Raw genomic sequence first — 27319 nt, 5'->3', positions numbered from 1 at the left:
CTACAGGAGGAGTACAGCAGCAGAATGAAATAAAGTAATCCTGTCTTGCTGCCTAGATTGCAGAGACTGTTCAAATACCTGCAATACATCTCAGTTTCGGAATTGTTTTTGTCCACATTTATTTATTTGTCTTGGTAAACATTTGATTAATAGTGTAGAGTGCATTAAAATATTTCCTCACGTGTGTGTACATGTATACACAGTGAGTCATGTCTACAAAACAAAAATATGTTCCTATACAACATGCTTCCTACTAAATCCTTTTATTGCACCTCTGCTTATTCTAGTTGCTACCGTAACGAGCCTCTAACAGGAAAAAAGTATTTCTCCATGCACATAACAGTTCTTTTCATGCAAAGCAATGCCTCAGATGTTGGATGTTTTTGTGTAGAACAAGGCATTTGCTCTGATGTGCTCAGACCAGCTCCTGAGCCAGGACATGGGAGTGGGACCGGGGTGGGGATGGGGGGACGTGGCACTGTGCTCATCAGACTGGCCCTTCACAAGTGCTGTGAGTTCAAAGGCAAGTGAGGGGCAATACCTGAGCCCGGTTTTTTGGGTCCAGGGATTCTATGTTCATCACACATTTCTTTTGGCAGGGTGAAAAGGGTGCCCAATCTTCCTTTATCCTCAAGGACCCTCAGTGGGGCCAGACAGTTTCCCAGGGAAGACAGGTGGTGGCTTTCTTTGGGATCTAGTGTCAGCCAAGCTTCAGATTCACCTGCTGTGGGTAACAGTTGCCAGCTGCTCTGGTGTGACATCCCACAGACACCTCGTGTGTCTGTCTGATACTACGCCTGTGAGAAAAAATGATTGGCCTGGAGCACTCTGTAAAATTTTGTATTTTTCTAAAAAGGAAGAAGGAAAATTAATATTTGTTGCAGCTTTTTTTTTTTTTTTTTTTTACTACAGAGAAAACTAGTAAATAACTAACAGAAGACAGTTGTTTCTAGTGCCTGTTTTTAGCTAAAATAATGGGGGTTAATTATTAAACCTTTTACTTGGTTGCTCACTTGTGCTCCTGATGCTTTAATCCTGGGTCACAGAAAGTTTAAGAGTGCTTTGCAGGGGAGACTCACTTCTTTTTGCCTCAACCTTTCCATGCTGACGGGATGTTACGGGCTTTGCTGCTTACACTCTCTGCAGTTGCCATTGCTCGTGCTGAGCTCTGCAAGCCAGGTAAGATTTGGAACCGATTGCCATCCTTCTTTAAGTAAAGTAGCTCTCAGTTTAGATTACAAAGCTGCCAACTTCTCAGATTTTTATTTTAACTGTTTTTCTTCAGTTTGAAGATTAAAACACTGAGCATTCAGATCTTTTATGAGTTTGCAAATTAAGTATGGAAGTTGATGTCACTTAAAGAGGTTGTGGTAAACCTCACTGAGACTCTGTAGGGCTTTTTCATGCAAGTAACTTCTGTTCTCCTAAGCGGGTGATCTCTTAAGACACATTTAGAAACTGATGTTTGTGAAATAATCAGGGAAGTAAATGATTTAAAGTCCTATTTTGACTGACTATCTGTATATGTTTGCTTTTTCTCTTTGTGCCAGATGCACAGAATGCTTTCAAAGTACGAATTAGTATCAAAACAGCTTTGGGAGATAATGCAGTAAGTACTGTATCTTCACATATTCTTCCTAACTCAATATCTGCCAAAATAGAAGTAATATATACTGTAAAATTTCTGAAGGCAATAGAAGCAATTTGTTCTGCAGTGTTCATTGTAATAGTTTGCTCAAGTCATGATCCAGGCATCCATTTCTTGACATTTGACTAGCCCACTCCTTAAAAAGCATTCTTTAGAAGAAATATAAAGCTCGCTTTTTCATAAAGGTAGTTTTCTGTCAAAGATTTTTTTTCCCCTGGAAAAACAGTAGGGATGTTACACTTTATGCATGAGAAGTGCTGCATAAATGTAAGTCTGTATTTTGGGAAAAGCACTTCTGCTCGAGGGTGCTAATTGTAAAGTCAAGCATGTCTGGGAAAGAGAAGCAGGAAAAGATTTTTAGGTCTTTATGAAATGGGGCTTTATATCAGGCTTTCAGACAAGCATTAACTGTAGAGATCATTCAAGCATGTCTCATCAATTCCCTGCTAATGGAGGGCTTCAGATAGTGGCCTTTCTTCTCTGCTTGTGGTGCGCAGGCTTGTCTCATAAGGACTGAAATGCTTTGGCTTAATTCAGATCTTTGGGCTTAATGTAGAAGTACTGGTGTGAGCAATGAGAGATACATAAGAGATCAGGACATTAGATGACTGAGTGGTCCTTCCTGATCTAAGGCACTATTTAATATGTCAGAGCCCAGTACTTTGTTAGTTTGAATACGTAGAGCAAATCTGCAGCATGTTAACAGGGCTCAGCAGAAAATTAGGTATGAAACATCCTGGACAGTCATCTCCACTTGTGAGTCTGGTGTCTGACTGTGTTATGAGCCCTGGGAAATAAAGCAGTATTATGTTATAAAAGGTTGATGATATGAGAAACTCCCTATGACTGTAGAAGCTGTTCTGAAATTACCCTGAAAGATCAGGTAAGTTAAACTAACATTAGCAGGAACCTAAATTTCACTGGTAACTTCGTAAACCAGACAAAGTACAAAGAAATATTCAACATACCAGCTAAAGTAAATGTCTGGAATTCATACTGAAGTCAATTCTCTTCGGTGGGAGACTTTAATTAAACAGTAGTGCGAGCCTAGATTTTTTTTTTTTTTTAATTATTAAAAATAGTGTAATACTATGGCTGAAAATACATCAAAATAATTATTAAATCTCTCCTTGATGACAACTGCTAATATTTTGGTTTAATCTTGGTTCAACATAGTAGCAAAGAACAAAAATTGCAGTTCCCAGTAATGACCTTTTTTAGTGCCTTTTCCATCTCCAGCTGTAGTAAAATAAGGGGAGCTTGTTTGATCATTTATTTTTTTTTTTGTTTTTCATTCAAAAAGGATATGAAACAAATCATTACCATTGAAGGCACTTTATATTGCAAGATAAAAGCAACAACTGAGGAGTCTATTGTTTTTTTGTAGTCGTTTATTTCATATAACGAAGTGTGTGAAAGCGCAAAGAATGGTACAATTGAGAGCAGCATTTTGGAACAACAGCTTGCTGAAACTGGTATGATGCCATAGAAAATCACCCACAAATAATAAACAATTTATTTAGTACACGGGTAGTAATAGTTACTTTTCATAGCCATTGCAGTCTTCTCTGTGAATGACTGAAATTGAAAACTGAAACTACTATGAAACTGAGATTCATTTTGGTTAAAGGATTTGGGACACTTTACTTTTTTGTGTTATGTATTTTAGCAAAGAAAAGTGTAATACTCTCATTGTGTCACAGCAGGACACGGTCAGCTTTGTTCATTTCCAAGTCACTTCAAGCTCCATGATAACAGAAAGCCCTGATACTGTGGGAATTTTCCTCTAGGAGTGGCAGGATAATTCCAGTGTACATGCAAGGGCATAGGAAATAGGTTGGTGCAGCTTTTCACATGATTTAGTGCACGCCATCCACTGTGTGTGAAGCAGATGAAAACGGGACACCATTTTTTAATTTGTTCATCACCTAAGCTGTACTCTGAGGCAGAGAGTTCCATTTAGTGTATTTATTTAGTTCTTATCACAATGGAGCTGGACAGAGCAGTTCAGATGCAGTAGATATTCAGCTGTTATCATTTTATTTGCAAATAATGGGTGTACTTGACAGAGATGTTTGCTGATCCGTGGGAGGAAACACGGTGCCTGTAGGCCTTAAATGGAAGGTGATTTATGAGTCTCTCTGAGGATGGTTTTGACTTCATGAGTGGCTTCTGGAATAGCTGCTAGTCACTGGTTGCTTTCTGTTCATGGAGTCAGCAGAGGAGTAGAGAGTTAATTCAAAAGGAACAGAGGCAACTAGAGAGTGAGAAGTGATGAGCACTGACAAGTCCATGTAACTTGGTGTCACCACTCATTTTAACCATAAGAGTCAAAGAGTTGGTACCTCAGGGGTGCAGCCAGGTGAAGTAGAAAGTGCACTTGCTTCTGGCTCATGTATTCACGCTGCTTCCAGGGTAGAGGATGAAGAGGAGGAATGCTAACATACACCTTGTGTCTTGCCACAAGATGGGATCCAGAAGTGTTGTGTGTCTGTAGCCATTCTGCAGTCTGAATGGCTGTACAGTTAAACACAGAACCATTTAGGAGGGAAAAGATTTTCTAGGGTCCCTAGTCCTCTGCTGCTCCAAGCCAGGTCCACACTGAAATCAGGTCAGAGCAGTCTTGTAATATTATATTCTCATATCTTAAATTTTGTCATTTAGAGCACTATTACAGCATTTCACCCCATCAGCAACCTGAATTCATCATCTTTCATGCATTATCTCATCATCTTCGTTCAGTAAGAGGCAGTTAAGACTGCCTTTCACAGTCACCTGTGTCCAATTCTGCTCCTCCTTGAAATATAAAGGATGGCGAGTGCAACTGAGCCAACGTCTTTGTGTTGGTTCCTTTGCAGCACCAGGAAGATGTAAACATTAATAGTTCTGATAGCGTCATGTAGTGTTTCATTGTTAACAGTTATGTTTATAGTGTGTGGTTGCAAATAATATTTAATGTTTCCTCTAGAGCAGCAGAAAGTGTGCATCAATAGCTGCTCTGTATAGGAACATCCTCAGTCATCAGCTGCACACCAGGCCTTTGCATTTGGAGGGTAAAGATGAAGCTGATAAAGCTCCATAGTACAATGAATCAGGTCTAGCGGAAGTGTCCCTGCCCATGGCAGGAGAGTTGGAACTAGATGATCTTTAGAGTCCTTCCAATCCAAATCATTCAAGGTTTCTTTGCATCCATCCCTCTGATTGGAGAAAGCTGCTGATTAGAAACTGTTTTCTGGAAATTCATGCCCACCTGTCCTGAGTTCATACAGTTTTTTAGCTTGAAGTCCTTGCCTTACTTTTCCTCCTCATTATGTTGCCTTCACCTTGTATATTCCTGTATGCAGTCATGGACAGAGGTTCTTGTTCACCTGGAGCCCACAGCAATCTCCATCTCCACTACTTCCTGTTTAATCTCCATTTTCCTGGGGCTTCTTGCCCTTTGGCCCAGAGGGCTGTCTGCAGTATCTTCTCCTTACTCAGGCAGACCCCTGACTTCTGCTGAGCTTTCTCTGCCAGCCTTCTCCCCCTCTTTCTTGCAGTTTTCTGTTTATTCTGTCTCTTTTAAAGTGCTTACTCTTTCAGCTGGGCCTGGAATTCCTCACTACAAATTATTTTCCCTGTTTTGAGATACCCTTTTTGTTACTCTGACTTAAAGAAGTGCTAGGCTACTGCATTATTTATGAAAACTGTGACAAATTGTGCATGTATATATGCATTGCACTAAACATAAACATGTACTTGGTACTGCTGCATTGTATTTGTGTCCATGTAAGCATGAAATGGAGTGTGCTTCATCATTATCCATTTTCAAGACAACTGATTAAATTATCTCTACAGCTGGCTTAATCCACTGGCTAACAAATGACTTTTTTCTGTCCTCTTAGACCTGTTCTCAAAGACTGCAGATGGCATGTAGGGATTCAGTCAATAGTGCCATACACAGAAAAAAAGAGATCTTCCCTGTTAGTACTGCAAATTGTGCTTCATGGTTTAAATATAGATATCTTTAAAATGATGATAAATAGTTTTATGGCTCCGATCTGTATTAATTCCTTTACTGCATGATCTCTTTTAGTATTAGTTGCTCTCATTACTGTCACATTTTCATCAGTGCAGTGGGATCAAAACACAGACTTTTATAAATTTTTTCCAAAGAGTTTCTTTCTGGGTTTTTTTTTTTTCAGTTGAAGTTCCCAGGTTGGCAGGCATTATTACAGTATGCTCACGACCCTCTTCATTCATGAGGCAAGAGTAGTGAGTCAGAACCCAGGTTCTCAGCACTGCAGCTGCACTTCGATGCTGCTCAAGTTGACTGCTGCCTCAGCTTTGCTGACCCTGTCGTGTCTCATCTCAGGGAGCCCATTTCACTCAACATTCATCTAGGGATGATAAACAAATCACTTTCTCCTCTTTAAATGACTGTCTCCTTCCCTGTTTAGTTTCCCAGTCCACAGGATGCCAGCACAACATGAGGGCTGCAGATACCTGAAAGTTGGATTCTCTTTTTTTGTGGAGAGGTTGCATCTCCATGCACCCAAAATCAGAATTTAAAGACCAGAATTAAGATTTCGAATTTGCAATGCTATTTACTTCTTTTTGATGTACATTGCTGTTTTTTGAATGTGTTACAAAGGACTATGAAAAAGTAGGTCCAAGTTGACAACAGAGTTAAGTGTCCGCACCACTGGGTGTCTGGTTTGGATGATTACAGAGCAGATTTTTTTAATGCTGAAAGTTAAAGATTAGATTTGTGTTCTGATTGACTGAAGACAGCTGTTTCTAACCTCCCTTAATATAATTCCAAGAAACTAATAATCTCTGTAATCTGCTGAAAGGAGAAGAAATTCAATCGGTATGCCTCAGTCATGGCTCCTGTTATAAAAATGTAATAGATGCAGTTCTTACAGGTCATTAGAATTGCATATGTGAGTGAAAGCCCAGGGGAACCCAGTGAAGCCGTCTCAGAAAACTTAGATTATGAAAGCATGATTTTTCATCAAGACAACAGAGAACAGTTTTTGGAGCCTATGTTCTCCTTATTGAAGTAGTAGGGATGCTATTTTCTTTCTTTTATCTCACATGCAATATAATAATTTGTAATATAGTTGAGTCTTCTTGTAATCAGAACAGTGTGCAGCAATAAGGCTGCAATCTCATTTTATTTCCTGCTGTCTTGATGTCCAGCTCCCAGAGACCACATTCAACATTAGGGGTTTTTTTATTGTTATTTTTGGGCAGGGCCAAAAGTCTTTGAGGGTGGTTTTAAACCTTTTACTGAGTTTATCCAGCAAAAGAGGCAAGGCCATGAAAGCAGCTGTGTGGGGAGAATTCTAGTCTTTGGTATAAGAAACTTTACATCTCCAGTTTGGTCAGCTTTCAGAAATATTAAGTTAATTCAATTTTTGGAAACATTCTTTGCAGTTTATATTATTTATATTGCAGTTTATATTGCACTTTTTTTTTTTCCGTTAGAAAAAGTCCTTTGTCCATACTAAACAATGGGCATTTATTTTCTTAGCACAACCAGAGAATTTATTCATTTTCTTGATCAATACAGCATTTCAAGTTCAGCAACTCTTTTCCCTCTCTGTACTGCCAGCACTGGTGCTGAAACTAATTATTTTCCATCTTCCTTTACAGTATGCCTGGGATGCTAATGAAGAGTACCTCTTCAAAGCAATGGTGGCTTTTGCAATGAGAAGATATTCCAGCAAGAGCACAACTCAGTAAGCATCTGCTTGGATTTGCCTTATACATATTAACAATGCTGCATGTAGTGACCTTTCCTCTGCTGTACTGAGCTGTAGAAATCATTATATAGAGATTCTAAAACCAGGCTGTTGCAGTGTACTTCTGACACCCACATACATATGCAACATCACATTGTCTCTGTCTTAAGCAATGTTCAATCTTTGAACCAGTGTCCCTGTGGATGTGAAGTGACACAGCTGTGGAGCTCAGTGGGATGGTGCCAGTTCACTTTAAGCAGAATGCGGCAGGACGATTTGACACCTTCTGGAGACTATACTGGGAGGAGGCAAAGGGACACACTGGGAGGTCAGGAAAGGCAGCACAGATCTTTGAGTAAGCAGCTCTGGTGCATGATTCCTTAGAGCTCAGCTTCAGCAATGTGCTGAAGATGAGCTGACTCAGAGCCCTGGGAGGTGGGTATGCCGGTGCTGTGCTCTGCTGGGCATTCCTATCCCTGATATCACAGCGGTTGAGTTACCTACCATCAAGAAGTTTCAGATGTTGCAGTGCAGATAGAAATCAGCCTGTAATTGGTTTTGGGATTAAATCTACCCTGAAGTATTGAATATTCTTTTCAGGCTTCTGATCCTTGCTACTCTATGAAATTAGATACCAGATTAGACAGACCATTTAGCAAGCTATATTTTCAGGATGTTCTTATCTTTCTTAAATAAAAAACCTTGTAAGTGCATTTCCATAGACCTATTATTTTTTTCATTGTTTTTCAACCTGAAATGAAAGACTGATGGTTCTGGTAGGCTAATGAGGATAAGGTTTTCAATTTACTTAAAAATAAAACTGCTTCAGGCAGTCACTGCATCAGGTGAAGCATATTCCACATTTGCAAAGATATTAGTTAACTTTAGTAACATGATGATTATTGTGGCTGCTGCACTTCTCTTAAGTAAAAGGGGATTTCCCCCTCCATGTGACAGGAATGTTTGATTCCTGCTGTTTCATTTTTATTCCTCAGAAGTGGTCTCCTTTGAGCAAGAGAGCTGTTACATCAAGCTTAACAAAAACAGCCAAGTGTGCTACTCAACCCAATTAAAATGACACTTTCAAAAATGAGTTCAAGATACAAGCTAATTAGAGATGATTATGTAGGACTTTCTCTCAAGATTTCAAAGGAGCAGAGTTTTCATTCAGCATCTGATCCATAAAGATTCACTTTTGTATACTTATTTTATTCCTGGGTCCTTTTTTAAAATTATTCTCTTCCTTCAAAGTCATTGTACTTTCATACAGCAAAAGACTTGTGTCAGAAGCCAGTGATCTTTTTCCTCTTCAAGCACTGTGGTTTTCTGAAGATTAAAATAAGGTTGGTGCAGGAATGGGAAAAAGTCAAGCCGGTATGGAAGGAGTAGAAGTTTTAATGGCAGTTATCTGTACCCACTCTGGGCAATCATAGAATTTATACTCATTAATTCAGTTTCCTGCTAAGAGAATTTGCCCTATGGACAAATATGATGATGTCAGTGTTACTCTGATGCCATGATGATTTTTTGCCTTTTCTTTTTATACCTTTTTACAACTTCTGTATTCTTTAGTGTTTTTTGCCTACATTCTTGGACTTGTTTGTAAAGCTAGGAGACTCAACATTTTAGAGGTTTTGTAGTTAGGGATCAATATGCCTCAGACACCAAGGTCTTCTCCAGAACACATTCTGTAAACTAAGATAGAACCATCCAGAGGAAGGTTCCCTGGGGAGGGGGGCTCATTCGAGCCTCTCACTGGGGAATTTTTGTTAGATATGCTAATTAGTAAGACCTATAATGTTATACCAGATCTTTTGGGGGTGTGCATTGTGGAGTGCATTGAGGTGCATTCGACCCAGACGTAGTGCACCTAAGGATCCTTAAAATAAATACCAAGGTAAAATCCCTTTTTCCCTTCAAACTGTGTTTGACTCTTGATTTTAAGACCAGGAAAAGGCATCAACTCCAGTTTGGAGGTGGTGTTGCACACATCAATAATTCCCTGCTACTAAGTTGGCCAGAAAAGTCAGTATAATATTTGGAATCAGCCAACTGTGGGCATCTTTACCTCTTTTTAATATGGTATCAGATTTTCTCGTGGGGTGTAACTTGGGTACCCCCCTCATGGGGTGTATATTGCAGGTATAACTGATAACTCATCTAGGACTTAGAGACACCTTTGGGGTCATTACAGACAGCATGTCGCCTGAAGGAGAGCTTTGCAGCTCTGAGTTCTGGCACAACTTCCTAGGCAACAGGCTGAGGAGTTTCCTATGCATAAATCTCTCCCAAATCCCAAGGGACCTTGAAGTCCCGATTTAGTGATGGAAAGGCTAGATAAACCTCCCAATATACCTCAAATAATCTGACTTTTACATGGCAGGCTGTGAAAGTCTCCATCCTATTAGATGCCTCGGAAATAACACACTCCCCACCCATGTGTCTGGCAGCTGTAAGGAAGGACTGTAGTCCTGCTGCATTCCTTCTGCAGCGGGCATGGAGGTGTGGGAGCACCCAGCGTCCCAGAAGGTACAGCAGCATGCTGTACACAGGAACAGCACCCTGGCAGAGCTGGGAAAGAGAGTTCACTGTGGTGAAGAGGGAGGCACAAGCAGGAGGTTGTAGTAAATAAATTACACTGCACTGCTGGCAAATAAATTACATTTCACTACAGGAGATTTTGCAGGAAAATGCCAACAGATTTTCTTCAGGAGATGTAAAAGACCAATGACCAATTATTCTGTCATGTAAGAACAAACAAATTGCCTGTGGCTGCATTCTGGTAGCATCTAAACTTACGGAAATTTTGTATCTGGTTAAATGAAGTTTTTTGTCAAAATAGAACCTGTCAAAAATCACTATTATTTTACATAATTAAATACTGGTTCTGTCAGGGTATAAATTATGCACATGGCCATAGCCAGGATGTGACAAACCTCCCCTTTTACATCCCAGTAATTTCTAACACACCCACATCCCCGAAGTAACTCACAGCCACAACTAACTTCCACATGAGACCCAAATGCTATTAACTTCCACAAGCTCTGTCAGGCCCCAAAATAATTTGTCTGGTGGATCAGGATAACTATTGTTGCAGTCTGTCCCATCATTTTTGATATTCAAAGTCACCTCTTGTTAGGCTTCTGAAGCTGGATAAAAGCCAGCCTGTGATGACAAGCATTTCAATGTGCTGCTGCAAACAGCAGTTGATGCTGTTGTTTCCCTTGTGTAACCACTGAGTGACCCAGCGTAGACTGGGGAGGATTGCACGTTACATCTCAAGTTCTCTGCAGTTAATTTCCAAACTGAAAAAATCATGGAACAGTGTTTAATGTTTGAAAGGCTTGTCAAATTTTCAAGTTTGTGTGAAGCAGAAGAAAGGCACAATCAATCAAATTACCCAGTAACTAATAATATAGATAGAAACACTTCTTTTTCAGTGGAGAATTAATACCCCTTTATTTCCTGCTTTATATGTGGCCTTTCAATTGATTCTCAATACATATGGTCATGAACTACGTAAGCCAACCTTTGGTCTCTCAGTGTTAAAAAATTATTGTTGTAGCCTTTGTTAGTAACCCTGGTTTCTCTAATCTGTGACTCATTTGAAATAATATGCATCTCTTTTGGGCCTGAGACTAGTTAATCTTTAGAGCAAAAAGAATGTCAACACATTTGTTTCCATTCAAGTAACAGAATCTACTTTTGGTACATCTTCCCGCCATTTATAGATAAAAAACCCTGAAATTTTCCTTACAAAGTGACCAGAAAAAAATTCATCAACATTATCCATCTTCCTAAGACAGGCTTTTTTGATACTAAAAATATTGTGACCATTTAGAACAACAAAATAAGACTCTGGAGTAAAGCTGTTACATCAAGGCGATCCCATGGCTGCTGGGAAGAAAATAATGTTCCTTTGCAGGAGCAGCTGCAGAGCCCTGTGTTGGAAGAGGCGTGATGCTTTTGGGAGAGCTGGAGATATGCACTTGAGACTTGGGGCTGTGGTTCTTTCATGAGCTAACAGCCATTGTGGGCACTCAGCTCCCTTTGACTCTCTGACAGCTCTATCTTACCCCTAAACAATCCTTTAAATCTCCAGAAGGAACAATGATGGTGTTTTAGGCCAAGGAATTGCTAGGGTTTCCTGTACTCTGCTCACCAGTGTTTGTGTATATTAAAGGAAATGTAGTTTTGGACTTTTGCCATGGTGCCATAAGGCTGAACCAGGATCTTGTCATTTTGATGATAACAGTCTGATATAATCCCATGTCAAAAGTCTATCAGCTGCTAAGGAAAGAAAGAAATGTCCACATATATATTTACAAATACACTTCATTGGTGCCTGGAGAAGCCAGGTTTCTCAGATCCATACAGTGTGATGTCATAGTTGCAATGGTTCTGCATGTTGTGAATCAAACCTGAATGCAAGTGGCATGGGAGAAAAAAAAGTGCACCACTGCATAGAAATTGCCACATTGGTGCTTGTTGAACCAGTCTGTTTTGGTGTTTACTCATCTTCTTTGAGCTTCTCATGAGTGGGATTATTCTCTTTGGGACCTGGAAGGGTTTATGGCATTTGGATTCCACTGATGAAAAAGTGGTGGCTTGTAATCGAGAAGGATTTTAGAAACAACAGGGAGAAGAAAGGAAGCCAAATTTATGTATCTTAGTGCACTCCTTGCTGCCCCTTGTTTCAGTGCTGTTTGGTCTAGACACAGATGTTACCCCCATGGTGACTGGCTGCCTTGTCTCATGCTAAAACCTTGGCACTTTAGAGAAGACCCTAGCTTGAAGAGTCTTTGAATGAGGGTATGAAAGTCAGGGTCTTCTGCCAGTCCTTGTCTACCTTTATCTTTCTCTTTGGCGATCAATCTTTCTTCACTTACTGCATTTCAAGAACATCTGTAGGGCAACACCAGGCTCAGATTTTCCACCTGGCCCAGTTTCTGATTGCACCACAGAAACTGCAGCTTTAGGAACTTCAGCAACATGAAGTTTTGGGTCCTACTGTTATAAACACCCAGATAGAAAACGTCCTCTGCAGTTACAATTTTAGATATTCTGTGAAGTCAGCAAGAGTTTGTCAGCCACCAGCCAAATGTAGGCATTTTTTCCCCCTCTCCTGTAAGTTTTGTGCTCTCCTTTTGTTTTGCGAAGAATAAAGCTGCTTTCATCTTCTGATTGTTGCCAGCAAACTGATGTGAACATGTTTTCAAATTCCAGAGGATGGCTTTCCTCTTTTATGCATAAAAATTCTCTGTATTTGCAAAATTGGTACTGCTCTAGAGAAGTAAAAGTGGTCATTTTGGCTCAGTAAAATCATTGCTTTCCATTTTATTGCACATCTCTCTGGAATGTGCCCAGAAAGCTGACTGCATCCTGGGCTGCACCAAGAGCAGTGTGGCCAGCAGGGCAAGGGAAGGGATTCTGCCCCTCTGCTCTGCTCTGGTGAGACCCCACCTGCAGTGCTGCATCCAGCTCTGGGGTCCTCAACACAGGAAAGACACGGACCTATTGGAGCGAGCTCTAAAGAGCCAACATGAAATCAGCTCAGATGGTTGGAGCGTGGTGCTAATAATGCCAAGGTTGTGGCTTCAATCCCTGTATGGATCACTCCCATAAGAGTTGGACTTAATGATCCTTGTGGGTCCCTTCCAATTCAAAATATTCTGTGATTCTGTGATTAGAGGACTGGAGCACCTCTCCTGCAAGGAGAAGATGAGACAATTTGGTCTGTTCACCCTGGAGAAGAGAGAGCTCTGGTGTGACCTTATAGCACCTACCAGTACCTGAAGGGAACCTATCAGAAAGATGGAAAGAGACTTTTGACAGGGGCATGTGACAGGACAAGGGGGAATGTCTTCAAACTGAGAGTAGATTTAGTTTAGATGTTAGGAAGAAATTCTTTACTGGTGGTGAATCACTGGCACAGGTTGCCCAGAGAAGCTATGAATGCCCCATGCCTGGCAGTATGCAAAGCCAGGCTGGATGGAGCTCTGAGCAACCTGTCTAGTGGGAGGTTCACTGCCAATGGCAGGAAGGTTGGAACAAATCTCTAAGGTTCTTTGCAGCTCAAGCCATTTTATGATTCCATGAGATAGATAGATGATAGATAGACCTCTGTAAAACGAGGTATTGCACTACCCAGGGCACCTGAAACATCACTCAAAAAAAGCTTTAATCAGCAAGTAAAACATTTCTAGAAAATACCCGTAATGAGGTACTGTGATCTGCCTTACAAGCAACTCCCTGGCTGGATGGGGACTGCCCAGATATTGGTGGGTATTAGTGTTCCCTCCTGCCCCTCTTACCCCCAATCCCATCAGTCCCACCAATTGCACCAGTCCCCCCAGTGCCACCAGTCCCCCCAGTCCCTCCAGTCCCCCCAGTGCCACCAGTCCCTCCAGTCGCCCCAGTGCCACCAGTCCCTCCAGTACCTCCAGTCCCCCCAGTGCCACCAGTCCCCCAGTGCCACCAGTCCCTCCAGTCTCCCCAGTCCCCCCGGTCCCTCCAGTCCCCCCAGTCCCCGCAGTGCCCCCAGTGCCCCCAGTCGCACCACTGCCAGCTCCCGCGGGGCCGGGGCGGTGCTGCGGGCGGCCGGCAGGTGGCGCTGCCCAGCAGAGCGCGGGGCGCTGGGGCCCTGACGCGGCCCTGCATTATCGGCTTTCCCTCCCTTCCTTTAAATACCCGTGATTGTGTCATTCCATAAGGGTTTTCTGATATTTCCACCATTTACTAGGAGAGATATGAAAAAAATGGCGCTTAAAAGGCATTTTGCACACTATTTACGTAGTATGCCATGAGAAGCTGCCTGCCCATGCCCCTCCACATTTTAACTTCACATAAAGCTGAGCAATCTTCCTTTAAAATACATAATATAAATATTTGACACTGCTAAAGGGCAGAGGCCAATGCCAGTAGAAGGACTAAATTTAGCCTGTTCCCTCCACTCTGTGCCTGGCTCTGTGAACAAAGATGTCAAAAGGAGTAACATCAATTCCACTGATCTTCCCTTCAAAAAATGTATCTTGTAGAAGAACTCACTCACTTGACAATCCTGTGTGCAATTCTCCATGACCGGTTCCTGTGGTATTTGCTGTCAAAACCAGAATTCTTAGTTCACCAAAGCATTTGCTTCATTATATGGCCTTTGTCACAGCCAGTGATGACTGTTATTCAAATATGTATTTGTCCATTTAATTATGTTGAATATATTTCCAAGACCATGCAAGTTTGTAATAGATTTAGAAAAATTTTTGAAGACTCGTTTGGTCTTCATAAGCTTGATTTTTATAAAATCATATTGAGAAATGGGAAATGCAGTGAGTGATTTCTTTCTTGAGTATTAACTGTTAACTTTTTAAAAAATAAGAATCCCCCCCCCTTAGGTGAAAGCAATATTTTATGAAAATCTAAAATATTTAAATAATTCCTTCCATGCTTCTTTAACGATGATTTTTATTTTAACTATCTGCAGAATTTCCAATGTGCTGCTTTGCAATGTGACAGATCGGGTGTCATTTTGGTTCGTGGTCACAGATTCTTCCAAAAATGTGACAACTGTTCCTGGAAGCGAGGTAGAAGCAGCCATCAGGTACAGTCACTGCTTTCGCAATGCTTTCTTCCTTGTTTACCGGGGATGTTTTCTCTCTCTGGGCCTTGTATGAGTGAGCACTCTGCCTCTTTAAGGATGAACTAATCCAAGTTGCTAAAATACTGAGGGATCAGTACTCTTTAATGAATGTGAGATAAGAGGATTTTTACCAGTCCCACAGAATGCAAAGCATGTGAGCCTTGGGATTATAACTTTGGAAAGAATCTCTGTTGATGCTGAGACTCAGAAGAAATCTAGTCCCTTTCCAGAGCCCTGCCTGTGATGTGCTGTCCAGTGTGTGGTACATTGCTCTCATCCAGCTGCTGCATTTCCCAGTGAGATAGCCTTCTTCCTCAGATGATGGAAGGGCACACTTTCTGGGTGGGATTAATATAATTTAGTTTTCACTGCATGCTACATGCACATCTACACCTGGGCTAATGACCATAGGCTCCCTTTCAGTGCTTCTCACTAACATTTCATCTGACTTAATTTAGAAGTCAGCTTTCACATGAGAAGAGCTCCTGTGAACTCCTCATGAGCAGAGCTGGCTGTGTTCCAGCTTGGTTTAAACAATTTTATGCTCACATTCTTTTCATACCAGCTCGTTCTAGAATGCCAGTCAATATCACAGCTGAGCAGTGCTTGTACAAAGTACAGTGCACTACAAATCACTTCACTTTCTACCATCACATTCTGTAGCAAGTAAAAGGAAGAATGTGGAACTGAGAAGGAAAAAAGAAAAAATGGGTAATCTGACTTCAATGGTCCAAAAAAACCTGCACAAGGGGTTTATAGGGATGAGTCCCTCAAGCAGCATAATGCACATACATTTCTCAAGCATGGAGTGGAAAATGGATCTCTTTGTTTTCAGGCATTCTGCGCTCTGTCTTGAAAATTCATGTTATCTCTATGGAGGTGTAATGCCTAATTCCTGATGAATGAGTGTGCATTCTTTTGGAAAGATTAATTTAAGCTTATGAGCAGATTAAAGTATTTCCTACAGAGACACCAAACAATAGCTTCATAGCATTAGTGGAGCAAACAGATTATTTATTCACTGAAGCTCTCTGTAAGAGTGCTGGAATGCGGGGGTTTTGCATTTCTGTTATTCTTTGATACGTTCAGTAGCATAAGCTGATTTATTTAAGTCTTTTATGTGCCCTGTTTGGCACAGAAATTGGATGCTGTTATTGTTTCGTTTTTAACTGTTGTCTGTCACTTGATAAAGAATATGCTATTTATGAAAAGTTTTAATTCCTACCTAGTTTAAAAGCAAGAAATAAAATGGTCTATAAAACTACAATGCTTTTTGTTCAATTGCTTCTGATTGCAGGCTTCCATACAAAACCTTTATCATAATTCTTCATACTATGGTAGCACATAACACTAGTCATGGACTAGAATTTTGTTGTATGAGATTCCTACAAAGTAAGAATAAAGAGGAAGGTAAACCATGTCAGAGCTCTGTATGATACTCAAGATTTTGCATAAATATACACAACATGTAGCTATGCATATACAAACATGAAATGCACTTGTAGTTGCCTGTTTCAGCACATAATTCTGAAACTCAAGCCATTAGATGAGGGTAAACAATGCTTATTTCAGCTGTTCACAATGACCCTTTCACATCAGTAAGGAAATCTTTTCTAAATGGCAGACAGCTTACGGTATTATGAGTCTTAAAACATGCCATGGCTTTCAGTCCTGTCCAGGAATGCTGACTTTCCATTAAGGCTAAGAACTTCCTGTTTAAGGGACAGCCAAACATTATGATTTCCAAGAAGTGACATTTGCTAACTTGTCCCTGTATTTTCCATACATCTTTTCTTAGGAAATACTTGCTCTCTGGTAAATAAATTGAATTGTATACAAAAAAGAGCTGCATTAATTCACATAACGGCTATCAAAAAGAATCTCTCAAGACCAATATATGTAATCCATTTGCTTAAAAATTTTTAACATTTTGAAAAAGCTAATGAAAGATACTTCTAAAGCCCCTTAAGCCTGCTTAGATTTAGATCCAGAAATATCTTACAGGCAGTGAAATGTTTACAGGCAGTGAAAATGGGTGGAGATATACACTGAAGGGTAGCAGTTGTATTACTTCTGTGAAAAAGCATATTTCTCAGACTTACAGTTTCTCATAATGGGAAAAATATGCAAGGTACAAATCCCTTTAGCTGCATCCTGCAGGGAAGAAGGACATGTTGCCAATAGGTGTGGATTCTTCCAGAACGAATTGTATCCTGTGCCTCATGGACCTAAGAAAATCTACAGCAGCAGGGGCACATGTACCAGCCTATAACATGCAGGATGGTTCAGTTTGAGGAGGCACTGTAAGTAAATCCTCTGAGCATTGAAGGGTAGATCTGCCACTCCTGTGCTAGTCTTGAATGCTACATGAGCAAGGTAACAGAGCCAGCCTTACTGCTTACAAGCTACTATGTCTTCAGGACATGATTCGAACCAGAAATAAATAATAATACTGTACTTCAGGTCTCATTTGTATTTCCCAGTTTTTCAGATAAATGCATAGGAAAGTCTGGTGTTCGAAATGTTCCGAATGTGTGGGTGTCTATGGATTAACTGAGGTCTCTGGTATAGCCAAGGTCTGTGTAATCCTGACAACATCATAGAATCACAGAATCATAAAATCATAGAATCACAGAATCATTTATGTTGGAAAAGACCTCCAAGGTCATCAAGTCCAACCTTTGACCGAACACCACTGTGTCAAGCAGACCATGGCATTGGGTGCCATTGGGAACACCTCCAGGGACAGTGACTCCTCCACTGCCTGGGCAGCCTTTTCCAATGCTTAACCACCCTTGCAGTGAAGAACATTCTTTCTGTTGTCCAACCTGAACCTCCCCTGGTGCAGTTTGAGGCTATGTCCTCTTGTTCTGTTTCCTGAGAAAAGAGGCTGACCCCCATTAAAGGTAGACAACATCCTTTTCTTCATTATGGTGGATGACATTCAGCCCTTCCAAACTTGCAGCACATTCATGGAAAATCCTTTTGTTTTCTACTACCTTTTGAACTTGTAAAATACCTTTATAAAGAGTTGTGATGTTTTTCTGTTTTATTTTCCTGAAGGATGAACCGGAACAGAATCAACAGTGCCTTCCTACTGAGTGACAAAACACTGCAGTTCCTGAAGATAACCTCAACTTTAGCACCTCCTGTTGAACCCTCTACACCTGTCTGGCTTATTGTATTTGGTGTTGTTCTTTGTCTCATTGTGGCTGGGATTGTTTTCCTCATTATTTCAGGGATTCAGAAACACAAGAAGTAAGCAGCTTAGTCTTTCTTCTGTTTTAATGAAATACTTGCTAGTTAGGTCAGCTGGGCTGGTTTTGTGTTTCAGAGCAGCCTCGGACAGATTAATGCTGTGCTCCCTTCCCTAACTAGGTAAAGGTAACCCATGTCTCCTTTTCTGAGGAAAAGGCTTAAAATTTTTAGCTGTGAAGTATAGATGCTTTAGTAATTTTGGAATGTAATGAGGAAATGGAGAGTGTAAGAATATGATCCTGGAGGCCACCTAACTAGAGATGAGCTTTAAAAAGACAATTGATGTCATTCTTGTGAAGGTTTATTGTGCCACAGACCACCCACATAGCTACCAAGAGGGAGCTGGCAGTGACTGTATCCCTTCCAGGGCAGTAGTGTCAAAAGCTGGCAGGGCTAAAAAAAACTGTGCTTCTGCAGCTTGAGAAGACTCAGTAGAGCACACAGTAATGATTAATGTATGGCTGAAGAGGACCTGCTCACTGGAACAGTGCAGGGTTTCACCTACCATTCATGACTTGATGAGCCCAAAATACCCAGCCCTTCACAGGTTCATGGGCAGATCTCCCCGTGAGCTTAGGAGCTTTTCTGGTGGTAGGGTAGGAGAGGGAGACTCTCTTTTCTTCTCCGTTTCTGCCCTGGTGGCACGGGTGAAAAAGAGAAGGCTATTCATGCTTCCCTAGTGTGAGCATGTGGGAGGAGCACAGGGAGCAGGTGGAGTTTTGATCCTCCCATCTCTGCTGACTCTGAGTTTACCATAAGGAATAGAAATTTCTCAGCTGTGTTGAGATTCTGTCACAGAAGTTCAGCTTCTACCATGCTTTTGGCTGCCGCAGAGTTTAGGTTTACACAAAATTATGACTTCAGCAATAGATTCATACAGGAACAGCAGAAGAACTGAAAAAGGGTAAATTCCTGCTGGTAACTAGATGATATCAAAATTACTGACTCTATGATGGATTGTATTCCCAAATATATCAGAACAAGGAATTAATATATGAAAAGTGGTATGTTGCAGAGACTTCCTTTCTGCCTTTTTATGACCTTGAAGAATGTTAAAAGACCTAAGAAGAACAACACTTGTGAAGGTTAAGTGCTTCTCATAGAAAACCTTTAGTAGTGCAGTCAGAATCCCTTCAGTTATATTTTGCATTCAGAGGAATTGTATGAATTTCCAAAACCCCTTTTCTGTTTTCATAAAAATCCCCCAAAATTCAGCAAACAATAGATGAAAGATGTTGAGGAAAGAGTCTGGCAAGGTATTTGGAATCTGTGGATAGTTAAAGCCCTATCACAACCATGTTGTATGGACTGAATTATTTCATGCCCAAATATAGGCATCCTCTTCTGTAAAACTGAATGATGTTGCTACCTGAAGCCCATACCTGCCCTCTGTGTAGTATCTTGGCTCTGTGTTTCTTTATAGTGCCTAACTTAAAGGGAGTCTTCAAACATTTCATGTTAAGTGTAATATAAATAAACTATGATAAATAGCTGTGATTCTTCTAGCTAAAATAATCACTTGTGCTTCTTATCACGCTGAAAGACAGGATTTCCCCCTGTATTTCCAAAATAACTCAGCTGAGCTTGAGCAGTTCCCCTCAATATGGTGTGAGCTCCATGCTTTTATCATCACACTGCCATTGATATGGCTTCTTGATGCCTGCCTGTGTGCACTTGGCACCCTCTCTGTCTCATGCTCTTGTCCTTTTAGTTGCTATGCTTTTTTCCTTTTTTCACTTGTCCCTCTGTCTCCCTACTCTACCATTACATATAACCTTTCCTCAGAGCAGGTTCATCTGTGGCTGAACTCTAACCCTCCTTTCACATCAATAACATCTGCAGGCAGGGGCAGGGAAGTGAGACAGAGGATAAACCAAGCATATATTTCTTTTATCTACTGTCATGAGGACTGGAGAGGTAAATGGGATGGTCTGGGCAATTTGGCTTCTTGGGAAAAAAAAAAAAGCCAGACATCAGAGAAAAGAATTACAAAAGCACTGATCTCTTTTTCAGACACTGAAGTAAGTGACCAGGTTTTCAAAGACTTCAGTGTGTCCAGTAATTAGTTTTCTTGGGAGCTTGTCCAGAGCTTACATAATGGGAACTCTGTTGCCTAGTAAGCTGTGTTGGAAATCTGGCCCCAAGGATGGTGTTGACTTCTCATAAATCTGGCATTCTCCCTTTAAAGTATCATTTAAATACCTTGGTTCAGATAAGACCAAAAGCACGTGCTCCAGGCTGTCCGTGCTCAGGGTGTCAGGGAAGGGGAGTTGGCCTATACAGGAGTTTCACTATCGAGTTAGACTCATGCATCATTTATTGAACTGAGATTTGCTTCTTGCAGTGCCTACAGTGATCTGGGTCAGACACGCTGTCTCCCTTATGTTTGTTCTCCTGTCCTTGCAGCAATAGGACACCTCCCTCTACAGCAATAGATTTGCCACATGCCCAGGGCAGGACCATCCTCTACTGTCTGTCCTGAACGAGTCCAAAGTCTCCCCCTATCCCCCAAAATTCCATCTGCAGCAGAGGCCATAAACATTTGCCTTGGGAAGAGTGAAAACAGAGTAGACAGTCAGTCTTTCCCTCTATTCGTGTCCCAGCATTTAATTTGCAGCTGTGGGCCTTCCTGAGCTGGATTTGGTCTTCTTGTATTGGGAAACCCACAATGTTTTCTCTTCCCTTAACTTGTTGAGTCACCCCTTGGATTCATGGAAATTTTTAGCTTCTCTGAATTCCTCTGGTGATGAGTTTCACACATCTTCTCTCATTTTGTTTGAACCTCCTTCTTAGTAACTTTTATATTTTGTCCCCACAGTTTTGCATTAAAGAACACTCCTTTTTATCAGCATAAGAACAGCCGGAGGTCAGAGATTTCTGCTACTACACCCCAAGTTTGTTTTAACAAGTCTGTAATGCCAAGAATTTTCCAAAGGCCAATAAAATGTTATTCTTGTTAATATCTCTGTTATTAGCAGTTACACTGAGTCAGATTTTTATGGTTGTCCTGAGTCAGGCTGTTAGAGGACATGTTGTGGGGTAGGAAGAAGCAGTGCAGCTGACCTTTGAGTTTCTTATCCTCTGAAACCGCTGATGCTGCAGGCCGTAAAGTACAGCAGATTTTTCAACTATGAACTAGTTGTCCTCAAGGTCAGAATAAATCTGGAATTAAAGGAACATCATGACCTGTTGACTGATATTTCTTTATTACATCTTCTCATGATTTTATTTTAGATAATTTATTTTAGGGTTGTTTTTTTTTTTAATGTATATAATTTTATTCAGCCACTATTATAATACGTTTTTGCGACAACTGGAGCCTGGAAAAGTGAAAGCCATGCAATTATCTGATCTAGAAAACAAAAGTATAAAATACTGGGTAGGAAGGTGGCTGCTAATGAAGTTTGAAGAAAAAAAATGCAGATTTGCAGCATTGAGATTACCTAAGAAGGTAATCATGAATGTTCTGAAGAAGGTAATCAGGCATGTGAGGGCACCCAGGTCTCCACATTTGGAGGCTATAGTTAGTCTAAGACTGATCTGTTTCTAAAAAGTGTGTTTTATTTTTGTACAGATCATGGGGTGAAATCTATGACATACATTGCAGAGTCAGACTAGATGTTTAGTGCAGTCCTTCTTGATGTAAAAAATCCCAAACAGATTTGGAGATTTTTTCAATTTTTTTTTTGCCCCATCTTTTCCTTCTGCAGCTTCCAGTCATTTTACAGAATAAAAAGAGTAAATAATTTTTAAAACATACTTACAACATGTCTACTTCAGATTTTCTGGTTTCCAGTTGTGAGCTCACCTAAACAAGGGCTTCCAATCTGTGGGTTCCCTAGCTATTGTATCTAGATACATCCATCTGGTGTATTTACTACAGCAAGGAAGTACACCAGATTGTGCCTTTACGAGCATAACCTATGACAATCTTCTAACTAAATATGCAGTTTTCTGTCTGTGGAATCATGGTGGAGTGCTGCAGGTCAACAGAATAAGATGATCTTTTCTTTCTTGTTTTTAGAAAGAATAAAGACTCAACAGAGAGAGAAAATTTAGAAGAGAAAGTTGAAGTGACACTAGAAAATGGGATTCCTTGTGAAGCACTGGATTTAAAAGCAAGCCACATTAATGGAGTCTTTGCAGCAGATGATGAACGGTTCACATCCCTATGAAATGCTGCCACTGCTCTCTGGTGTTTTCCTGAAAGACTCCTGTGCCTACCTTTTCTCATCACTACTCCTGAATGTCAAACATGAAGACAAGAAAAATGTCCTTTCACGTAATTTCCCTTGAGAGAACCTTTTGCTGATAACACATACACTTGAACCTCCATTACAATTTTTCGTGAGCAACACAAATGAGAAGGCCTCAGATAATATCCAGAAAAGATTTCCAGAAGATGTGTGGCAGAACAGGGTTGGAACCTGCCTTGTGTCAGGCATCTCATTTTTAATGATTATTTAAATATGTCCATTGCTTGTTTTTCCCTGACATAAATGTGAAACTGCATTATTCCTGAATGTCACAGGGGAGATCATCTATCATTGTCAGTCCTTGATGGGTTTTCTCTCAAGTCATATGCAAAAGTTTCTCTGTAAAATTACTTCTGTTTGCTGCTATGTTGTATGCCTTTGGATGGAACAGTGATCAGTGCATGAAAGTTTTCATTTATTGAGAAACAAAGAAGCTTTCACAGTCTCTGTAAGACCAGGTCAAAATAGCTGGATCATCTATAGCTCTGGGGCTAGCAAAGATCTGGTACTTAGAAGTGTTTTTCACTTAACTGTTAAAGTTACAGGTCATGTGAGCTGGAAATTAGAAGTTGCAAAGCTCTGAAATTTGTTGAAATTCAAAGTCAACAAAGGGCAGATTTTCCACAGGTGTAGTCAGTGTTTAGTGCCCAGCTCTCATTAAATCATAGAATTACAGGACAGCCTGGGTTGGAAGGAACCTTAAGGATCATCTAGTTCCAATCCCCCTGCCATGGGCAGGGGCACCTTCCAGTAGACCAGGTTACTCAGGGCCCCATCCAGTCCAGCCTTGAACACTTTCAGGGGTGGGGCCTCAACAACTTGTCTGGGCACTCTGTTCCAGTGCCTCACCACCCTCATGGTAAAGGATTTTTCCTAGTATCTAATATAACCTACTGCCTTCTTTCAGTTTGAAGCCATTCCTCCTTGTCCTGCCCCTACATGCCCTTGTAAATATTCTTTCACAACTCTCTGGAAAAATCTTCCTTACATTTTTTAATAATAAAGCTAGAGTAGATTTCCAGCATAGCCAGTCTGGGGTCAAAAGAACCTTCATGTGACAGGTGGATAATTTTTGAAAGGATTCAAGGTGTGAAACACCAGCTGCTGGGTTTGGTGCACCTGACCTGGATAAGTGATAAAATTCAGAAGTACGGATCCACAGAAAAGGGGAGTTTTGTGTGTGGGTAATTGTAAAAAAAGAATGGAAATGTGTTGAAGCAAAATCCAGTATCTGCAGTCACCAACCATCTGCCCACATCACTAGAGGCAGGATTTAACCATTAGCCATCCTCTTTCCAGTGTCATGTTTAGAGGCAGTATTAGAAAACCTCTTTGCTTAATAGAATTATTTCATCAGACTCCTCACCAACAGGAACAGGGTTAAACAGAGTAAAAGCTGCTTGTAAAGGACCATCCAGTGTCCTGAAGGTACAAAGGTTTCTTGTTTCTCAGGGTAGAAATCCTTCAGCCTTTTGGCTGTATTGAGCACCTTTGACTTGTCTCTACTGGCTCTTTGGACCGGTGTCAGCAGACAGGGAGGAATGGGAAGGAGAAGGGAAAGCAGCAGGGTGAAGGGGGAAAGCTGAGCAGGGGAAGCCCGAGGCTAGGGGAGGCAGGGGAGAGTAAGGCTAAATGCAAAACAAAACTATGGAACCCACTGATCATTTGCATCATGTGGTCTCATTTGTCACAGTTGTCTTTGATGTCCTGCTGGTGGGTACCTCTGCACAAGGACTGCATCTTCTCTGTGTCCCAGTGTGTGCTGCTCCATTCTGAAAAGGACTAATAAAGTTGGTTATTAATGATAATATATCAAATATAATATATAATATCAAAATTCCCATCCACAACATGTGGGTGTATTTCCCACAGGAATGTCAAAGATGAAGCTTGCCAGTGCTGGAGGGGGAATATAGAGTACAGTGTTATTATTACTGCGTCAGTGGTTGCACCAAGGTCTCTCATGCAGGAAAAGTTTTATTGGGGTAATTCAGATCCCATCATTTCTAAACCTTCACACTTTTCCCATTCTTGGTATGAAAGATAGCTACACCTCAGTGTGACCACAATGGATTGCTGTGACTGCAGCACCTCTGCAAGAAACCTGTGAGAGATTTTGGTGAGAACAGCTTAGTGGTGCAAGAGTAACCTCAAGCTACAGATTAAGAATTGCTGTTATCCTGTATTTTACTATATGATACTGAAATAAAATTCACTTGAGATGAAACAGGGCCAAGCTTATCTGAGCATACCTCTTAAGGCCTGAGTGAAGGTTTGTTTCAGCCCATGGCACTGGCCACCAGTTTGAAAAGAGGTTGAAAGCCTCTGAACAAAACATTATGCCATGTGGGCTAACTGTGGTGGTAAGTATTTAATCAGTGTCTTACAGCTCACCTTTTAGCATCATTACTTTACAGCAGTTTGGCTTAATATTCTGCTGATGATGATATGGGATTCACCCAGAGCATACATCTAACTTGCCTCTCTTATGACAGAAAATGGCTTGAGAGAACCAAATGATACATGAGCAGCCATATACCACACTTAGCAACACTTTGAAGCCGGTGTAGGTATTAGCTCTTTCACTGAAATAGATACCACAAATGAGGTTAATCAAGGGCACAGTGCTACAGAAGAAATAAATCTCTTTTCTAGTCTGTGCAGTAGGATCATATTAGAAAACAAAGAACACTGATTTGGTACAGCCTGTCCTCCAGAGCCTGCAAATGGTACAACAACAATTTATATCCCTTGAGGATCTGGCCCAGATGTTTTATGTAACTTCCACATTTTTTTTCTCTAAAACACCTGCATCCAACAGTTGATAAGAAAAAAGAAAGTGAGTAGCAAGCAATATAGAATATATGGTGAACTGCTTCCTAAAATAATGAGTTGGTTCTGCTTTTAGTTACATTTTTACAGTGCCAATGAATTTTGAAAAAAGGTACATGGTGTGCCCAAGACTGAACTGTTTCATTTTCAAGAGCAGTGTTTGAGAAAAGAGAGGAGAAAGGAAAATTAAATTAAATGAATCAATATACCCAGAGAAGTTCTGTTTGAAGAACATCTGCAATGTTTATCACTAGCTCCACATCCCCAGCAAGTCGACATTTCAGAAAGGACATTTACAGTTCTGTTCAGCTTACTTGAGAGAGAGCATTGATGTCTACACTAGAATGAGCACAAATCATGCACGAATAAGTTGTTTACACTGTCAGTCATTAGCTACACATTTGGAGTGCTGCAGAACGTCGATATAAAGAGTCTGTCTGTGGTACTCAGCCCTAAACATCTCTGTCAGCCCACCTTGAAGCCTGGTACTCACAACTAGAATCAGTATTCCCCTGGGGCTCTGCCAGTGCTGAAGAGCCTTCAAGGCTGAACTCATGGGCCTCATGCACACTATATGCTCCTGTTTGTCTGTCCAGGTACAACATTTGCTTCTGTCTTACTGATCTTCATGGAGAACCCTTTCCTGGCTGAGCCTTCATAAAGGGGCACCTTTATTCTACATTTTGAGGGAAGTCAGTCCATTGTTTCTGCTGTTGTTCACAAAAGAGATGCGTGAAGCGGGCTCAAGAAGCCTCAGGGCAGGATTCAAGTCGTGTTCCTTCATCACTGTGAGAACAAAATAATTCCCAAATTAATACAAATCACAGTATTAGCACAAGAGCTTTTGGTTTGATAATTTCTTTCAAGGGCTGGGTGCCAGTTTTGACCAAGCAAGGAGAGTTATCACATCAGAAAGAGTTTTTCATGTGTAAACTCCCACATCTGGGAAAACAAAAGAAATTACTTTCATGCTCATGGCAGAAGTGCAAGAAAGACGTGAAATAACTCAGTGAATAGCAGGACTCTGTGATTCTAGACCCTCTTAAAACATGGCTCAGATGATCCCAGAAATTTGGTCAGTTCATCAGTGCAGTAACCTGTGACTCATGAAATGAGCTGCTTTAAATATGCCAAGTTTTTATAGAAAATGCATTGACCAACTGTCCACAATCCATTAGCAATGAGCAATCTGTGCTTGGCTTTCTATGAGCAGCTTCTTTTGGCCTCTCATGGGTTTTGCTTCCTTTTAATGTGGCATGCAAGAAGGGATGTGTGCAACGGAGTGACACCACAGCTTCCTATGCAAACAGGCAATTGCTAATGAAAAATTTGCACAGTTAGATACACCTAATTTGACAGACTGAACTTGCTAGTTTTCAAATCACATAAAGCTAAAGTACATCAACAGTGATGAGTGGTACACTCTTGCCAGCACATTGTGTCAGTATGTTCAGTTTTGTGACTACATTAAGCACTGTGAATGCATTCCACATAATAGACTTGTGTTTTAACTGGGTATTTTGCATCAGTCCAGAGGAATTTTGCCCTTATAGCCCAGATTCAGCTTTGTTCTGAGTAAAGTAAGCAGGTTCAGTAGAAACTGAATTTGACCAAAGATCAAAAAGTAAAGTTTGATTTTGTTAGCCTGTCCTCTTCCTTCCTACCATGTTTCCCTTTCCCATGGAGGTGGCGGTTTGAAGCTGTCAAAGCATCTTGTTAGCTACAGCAATGGCTAAATGGAAAGCATTTAATTTTGGAGAAACTGCAAGAGTGTTCTTGCATTATTTCTCTATCACCTTTGCTTCTCTCCTATAATTTGAATTCTAATTGCTACAAATTACAGTGTGTGGCTTTTATCAGTTCTGGACCAACAGGAATTTTAGACTTTGGACTAACATTCTTTATGATATTGTATCTAAACAGCTTTGCAGGTGCTGATGTGCGAACACATGGTCACTGT

General features: G+C 40.8%; 1 protein-coding gene across 1 annotated transcript; it reads left to right on the top strand.

Annotated features, from left to right (window-relative positions):
* The first annotated feature begins 1070 nt into the window (after positions 1 to 1070).
* Positions 1071 to 23112, top strand: CLTRN (collectrin, amino acid transport regulator). Its single transcript, XM_048286807.1, has 6 exons — positions 1071 to 1179; positions 1551 to 1609; positions 7289 to 7374; positions 14858 to 14974; positions 18077 to 18271; positions 22296 to 23112. Exons 1-6 carry the CDS (start codon positions 1113 to 1115, stop codon positions 22444 to 22446), a joined length of 675 nt encoding a protein of 224 aa, XP_048142764.1. The 5' UTR covers positions 1071 to 1112; the 3' UTR covers positions 22447 to 23112.
* Positions 23113 to 27319: the final 4207 nt, after the last annotated feature.

The sequence above is a fragment of the Corvus hawaiiensis genome, chromosome 2 (assembly GCF_020740725.1).
Source record: "Corvus hawaiiensis isolate bCorHaw1 chromosome 2, bCorHaw1.pri.cur, whole genome shotgun sequence".
Taxonomy (NCBI): Eukaryota; Metazoa; Chordata; class Aves; order Passeriformes; family Corvidae; genus Corvus; species Corvus hawaiiensis.
Note: the sequence above shows the minus strand (reverse complement) of the source record. Positions and strands in the feature narration are given on the sequence as shown.